Below are 6,753 nucleotides of genomic sequence, written 5' to 3'. Positions count from 1 at the left end.
AGAAGATGACCTTGCATCAATTTTAAAAAATCTACAGGAAAAATTCAATGGCACAGCAGATAGGACGATGAAAATAAAAATATTGAGTGTGGTACATAATTGGTCTTTTCGAAGAATCACAACTCACTTTCCAAACGCTACAAAGCATATGATTACTGTAGCTAAAAAACTTGCTTCAGAAAAAGGAATTCTTTATGTTGTCCCGGTGCCATTTCTCAACATCAAAAGACTATGAAGCTGAAGAAAATAAGATTAAACACCGTTTCGAAGCAGCTACATCAGTTAAAGGCACATTAAAATATCACTGCTTTATTCCTAATTCGAAAACGATATTAATGGCAAAAATATTTTCTTCTGCAGACATTACAGATTATGTATCAATAATGAAATGATTATTAATAAAATCAATACAAAAACTTAAAAAAAATATTTTGTTTATAGTTCTTTACAGTTTATCTCCATATAGAATTGTTTACAGTTTATTTCCTATAACAATTCGTACCTGCTTAAAGAATTTTTTCAACTGTGTAATTATGTGCTGCAGTTATACAGGTAGTTCAGCTAGTGTGGAACTAATTAATTTTTAAACTGATCAATATAAGAAAAAGTTCATAAAACGGTTTAATTATGTTAAAATTTATAATTTAAAAATAGAGATGATGCGGAACTAATTTGAAATGTGAATATTGTGTCACTTTTCTTGGAAAATTGATTCAAGGGTATTATGGTGCGTATGAGTAACATGAAGGACACCTGATAAATTAATTTTTTTAAATTACTTCTGGAAGCAATATCACACTGGAAATATTTATTTTCGAAGAAGAATTTATTGTTTAATCGGAATTAAAAGTAAAAATGAAAAATTTGTGTGACGTATTCCTCTGTTTTTTTTTACTGAAAAATCGTGTGTATGTGTTTGGAGTGATGTGAAGGATAAATAAATTTTTTAAAAGTAGTTCCAACGACAATATCGTCCTGAAATTTTTGAGTTTTATGTACAATTTTATTACTAATTGAAATCAAGAATATTATATAAGAATATTTGTAGTATATTTTTTGAAAATTCATTCAATGTAAATATAGCACGCATGTGTTTGATGTGTTTTATGAGAAAAAAAAAATTTAAAAAATTTATAAAAATCGATGCTATCATGAAAATTTTTATTTCTTAGTAAAATTTAAAACTGAATCTAAATAAAATATAAAAAATGAAAAATGTTGTGTACCCTTTTGAGATATCTTTTTTTTTGAAATTTAACGGTTAATATTAGTACTTAAATATAAACAATCTTAATTGTTTAAACAATTTCTTAAAAGCTCAACCAATTATCTTTAAAACGCAATAAATTTCAAGTTTCTACCTTTTATAGAACTTGAGATATAGCCATTTGAAATTGTGTCTACAATGCCAATTCTCAAAACCCCATGGGTCCATATCTCCTAGGAAAAAAATTACAAAATTTTTTCCCGAGATACGTGTTCTTACTTCTTATTTTATGAAAGGAGCTCATAAAAAAAATTTCAGCCAAATCGGAGGTGATGAGGTCATTTTTTTGCCAAAATCCGTCCGGTTTGTAAAAGAATGACCCATATACATATGATAAATATCAGTTTTGTTTCATTTTGTATAAAAATATCATTCATTGCACAAAACTATTCACAATAGGTTAGTTTGTACTGCACATTACTGTACTACGGTGAACTGTCCAAGTTCATGATCAACTTGATTTTTTAGAAATTACGACTCAATTGCATTTTGTTTTGCTGTTGATATTTGTTTTACTATTGAAATCAAGAATGATTGGAAATAAAAGCTAAAATTACAACGGAAACTCTGGTATGAATCTAGTACTAAACTGATTAGTACTATGAATTGCTTACTATATTATATTGCTTGTTTCTAGTGTAAAGAAAAAACTTGCAGTTATTTATTTGATGAAGTGTGGTCTTCAACCTCGCATCACACAATGGCTATATATAGCTGTTATTAGGCCCATATTGCTGTATGGTATTACGGTATGGTGGACAGCTCTTGATAAATCTTCGTACTGTTCGGTACTTAACAGGATTCAGCGTAGAGCTGAACTCTGTATTAGCGGGGCGCTATGCACCACACCATCCATTGCACTAGACTTGATGCTTCAGTTACTACCAATGGATATTATTAGTAAACAAATGGCAGCTTCATCTGCTTTAAGACTAAAAGCTACTTCATTAAAAGCTGCTACAAGTTTTGGTGGACAGTCGAATCCCACCAAAAACTTCGGTTACATTGTACTAACATATAACATATGTCGTTCAAAACGGGAAGCATTGTGACTAACACAAGTTAGAATAATTAAATTAACACCGGTGGTCCTTGTCTATTATAAGATATCTGTTATAAACTTAGTCTTTAAAAAATAATAAACTAGATTCTTGTATATACCATGAAATATACATCTAACACGTAATGCTCTTACTTAATAATCTCCATAATCGAAGAGAAAGTAGTTCTGTCTTCTAAAATTATTAACTTTGAGAAAAGTCGTTTCTGCAATTTATTAAATATGATAATAAAATACATTATATCTACAGTCTGAAATTTATAATCATATCACTAAATACTTTGCATTCTAGAGTTTCTAAATAAATATGTAATTGTCAGAGTGTTATATATATAAAACATATTAAAACTTGTGCTATTTGTAACACGAATTTATGTACTGCCTCTGAACGTAAGTGTGGAATAATTTCGAAAAGTGTTAATAACTTGTTACAAAATTTGGACTAATACATCCCATATAAACTAAATATATAAACTAAACCATAAGTTTTTTCATTTTATATTCTAAAAAGCTCTCATATAAATTGGCGATAAAGGAATATATATTTCTTTTACTAAATACTTTTATTTTTTATTATATTTATTTATTAAGATAACTTTTATCTTATCTTTAATAATTTAATTTAGATAACTAAATCTAATATGGAAGGAAATAATCGTGGTAAGAATGAGGTCAATCGGCAGAGATGTAGATATAGTTTTCTCACAAACTGATACTTTAGATTCATCTTATTCAGCAGCTCTTATCAGTATTTTTATTAATTAAATGATATACATATATGTTACAATGATATATAAATACGACTATGTATTAATATATTAATAAATAAAACCCCAATATAGATTTAAAATTCTATGTAGATGGCTATCGCAAAACCAAACTTAACAACTTTATTTGCTTAAAAGGTGTTTCAATAAAAATCAGATAAAGTATTCATATCAAAAATAAAATTTTTACTATATATATCTGAATAGAACATTTAAGGATTTTATCAAATATATTGATTTGAGCACAACTGAGCATATTTTGCTATGGAGTGATAATATTTTTTTTTTATTTTTATTTTTTTTAATTTCAATTATCGTCAGCTGTTTGCTTATCAACAAGTATATATATCTGATATTGTAAAAGTATATGTTATATTAACTAAATATTCATTATATCAATTGCGCGCTTATGAATGAGAAGTGTGACGAATTTTTAAATCAAATAATTTTACTTGTCATTTTAAAACAACAAGTTTAATAACTTTTTCAGATAGTTTTGTGATATTAGCTTGTGCCAGTGCTCAATTACGAGTACTAGTTAAAAAAATCGCACTATCAATCGATTATCTTTGGTAAATTCCAACTTATTCAGATAAGAAAGGAATATAAAATATCAAACATTTACTTAGAATTTACTAGTATTTCAGCGTTACTCGGTCAAGCAGTAACTTATTATTATATATATTAATTTCGCGGTGTCCTTGAGATTGTCGTTTAAACACAAAAGTTTAGTCCTCATAATGCCAGCAACAGAAAATTTTAACGACGATGAACTCGTTGCGCCGAAATGGTTAAATAACGATTTTCTAAAAGAAGTAATACAGAGTTATGAAAAAAATAAAGACGTGAAGGTAACCAATTTTAAACTTACTCCAGGCACTGTAAAAGGCGACCATTTTGCCAGTGTCATGTTCAGAGCTCATGTGGATTATAAGCTTAGACATTCACGATATTCAAAATCAGTAATTATCAAAACAATGCCTGAAGCTCAGGGGCTTAAAAAGGAAATGCTGGAGAATTCACATATCTTTGAAACTGAAATAAAAATGTACACAGAAATCTTACCAAAATTGGAGAGTGTTCTACGTTCTATTGGAGATGATACAAAAATTGGACCTAAGTAAGTTTAACTAAAATATTTCCGATCAATTTTGTGAGTTTTTAAGAAAAGTACATATATTAAATTTGGTTCTAACGTCGGTTATGACGACAGTGACTGTTTTACTTAATAGAAATTGTATTACATAGAGAGGTGTCGAACAGTAGTAAATTGCAAAAACAAAAATTCTAATTTATTTTTGATTAATTGAATTTTGAAAACTATATGTAATGACAACAAACCAGTGATGTGTCATAATATCTTAATGCAAATTGTTCATCTAAACTTAATATCCGATTTGGTTTAATTGGTTTTATTTTTGTTTATAACTTAAATAAACTTTACTTTGATAATAATCTGCTGTCTAATATTAAATAACCAGTTGTGAATTCTTTTTTGAACTATAAAACTAACGTATATTTTATGATCAGGAAAATAATTCACACTAACATAGAGAATAAAACAAAACTACCGATTTGCATGTTTCGGAAAATTGTGAATTGGGGATTGACTAATATTAGATAAAGGTTTTTTATAAACATCAAGACAGTTGTATAAGAACAATTTTTAAATTATTTTATTAGCTAATCTATATTGGTAAAATAAATTCCGGAATCCGTATAATGTATGTACATTTTCTTTCAAACACTGGTTAACATTCCATTACTACATTTCATCAATTATAAAATCAATAACATGAAATGTATTTACATTTCTGTTTTTCTGAATTTCTGAAGGAACTCGATTAAGGTCTACTAAAAACACCAAATCGATTTTTTCCACTCACACATACAGGTCATATACTGGTTTCTAATGTAGAACTTTTTTTTTAGCTGTTTGTATTATAGTCTACAACCTAGAAAATGCATTGTTTTGGAAGATCTGGTGCCACTTGGATACACCGTACAAAGAGATCGCGACCTCAAAATGGACGAAATAAAAGAAGTCATGCGGAAATTGGCAGTTTTCCATGCAATTAGTTACTATTTAAATAAAAAGGTTTGTACTTAATATGGTATTAAAATAATAGACTTCATAAACACATTTTTTTTTAGGAACCACAAATCTTTGATAGCCTACAATACGGTTTTATGAATGATCCTTCAATCGCTGAAAACAGTTTCTTGACAGATGGTATAAAAATTTTCATAGAAGTACTGAATGAAGTGCCAACTCTGCGCAAATATAAGCCATATTTTCAAGTTTTTCAAAAAGATGTCTTTCAAAAATGTGGTCAATCATTTAATGAGTTTCGAGAAAATCCACAGAGTAACGGAATATATGGACTTTGTCATGGAGACTTTCATTTTAAAAACTTAATGTTCAGGAATAACCCCATTAACAAAAAACTTGAGGACATACTCTTTCTAGATTTTCAGATTTCTTATCTTGGACCAATAGTAAATGATTTGTATTATTCTTTATTTATGATGTGCTCTAGAGAGCAACGCTTACACCATTTTGATGAACTTCTCTATCTGTACCATAGTCATTTCAAGTCAATATTAAATAAAACTGATTTTGACGGGGAGGTGCCTACATTAAGAGAAATTAGAGCAATGTTTTTAAAACACAAACATTACGGTATTTTGTTCTTTTTCAAACATATCAATTTTTGTAATGACTTAATTTTATTTCAGAACTATTTTTGCTGTCCAGCTTTTTAGCGATGCGTTACGAATTCCTTAGTAAAGATATAGACATAGAAAAAATTATGCGATCGAGGGAGTCTCGCAAATCTTTGTATATGAATAAAGAGTTCTTGGATGAACTACATCAATTATTACCAAAATACTTACACAATGGATATTTTGAGGATTTGATGTAAATTAAATAAAGTGCAATTAATGATTTACTAGAGATAAATAATTTTATTGTTGTATAAATCATGTGTTCCTATAATATATTTTAAGACCTTATAAAAATATTTTTCTAAAAAGAAATTGGAAAATGTATTCTTTAAAATCGTCATTCAGCACATCATCGTTAGAACTGGGTTATATTGTATGCGATGGCAATAATTTTAGTTTAAAAGTGAATTGTAAGTCAAAACCCAATTTTACGAAATTGATGATGCTTTGAAGAAATTTTTTGACTGATCTATAAATGACATAGATAACATATATAATAACTTAGATCTTAATTTTTCGATTTTTTGAATGAATTTATTAAAAATTATTATATTGCATTAACAATTTTACAGTTCAGCTTAGTAAAACTGAAATATAATTAGGCAAAGCCTAGTGATATTTCAGATACACACATCATATAAAGAGGATTTTGTCAACTATTATTTTTCGGGAACAATAAATCAATTATTGCTATCACTTGACAATAAAAATTTAATGACTGGCATTTTGTAACATTCTGCTAACTGTTGTGACCCTGTATACTACTTACTTAATCAGCTGGTTGCGTTTATGGTTGTTTCGTTTCTTGTGGACTTCCTAACGACTATTGTGTGTTACTATTGTAATGGAATTATTACTTCTGGTAGTACCTACTACTATTTCTACATACTGTTGCCGAAAATAAAGCTATTTCTGCATTCAGAGCAGAT

The 6,753-nt window shown here is 28.1% G+C and overlaps 1 protein-coding gene across 1 annotated transcript; it reads left to right on the top strand.

The window, feature by feature from the left end:
- Positions 1-3,747: 3,747 nt before the first annotated feature.
- Positions 3,748-6,046, top strand: LOC119678993. Its single transcript, XM_038091129.1, has 4 exons — positions 3,748-4,214; positions 5,027-5,192; positions 5,249-5,777; positions 5,834-6,046. The coding sequence occupies exons 1-4, from the start codon at positions 3,835-3,837 to the stop codon at positions 6,019-6,021; spliced, it is 1,263 nt and encodes a 420-aa protein (XP_037947057.1). The 5' UTR covers positions 3,748-3,834; the 3' UTR covers positions 6,022-6,046.
- Positions 6,047-6,753: the final 707 nt, after the last annotated feature.

The sequence above is a fragment of the Teleopsis dalmanni genome, chromosome 2, assembly GCF_002237135.1.
Source record: "Teleopsis dalmanni isolate 2A chromosome 2, ASM223713v2, whole genome shotgun sequence".
NCBI classification, from domain to species: Eukaryota; Metazoa; Arthropoda; class Insecta; order Diptera; family Diopsidae; genus Teleopsis; species Teleopsis dalmanni.
The sequence above is the reverse complement of the archived record's forward strand: the minus strand, read 5'-3'. Positions and strand labels throughout refer to the sequence as shown.

Excerpts from the sequence above, each read along its gene's own strand:
- LOC119678993 (XM_038091129.1), top strand. The coding sequence starts at position 3,835 with ATGCCAGCAACAGAAAATTTTAACGACGATGAACTCGTTGCGCCGAAA. Across the intron at positions 4,215-5,026 it reads GATACAAAAATTGGACCTAA|CTGTTTGTATTATAGTCTAC; the intron begins GTAAGTTTAACT and ends CTTTTTTTTTAG. Across the intron at positions 5,778-5,833 it reads TTTAAAACACAAACATTACG|AACTATTTTTGCTGTCCAGC; the intron begins GTATTTTGTTCT and ends ATTTTATTTCAG.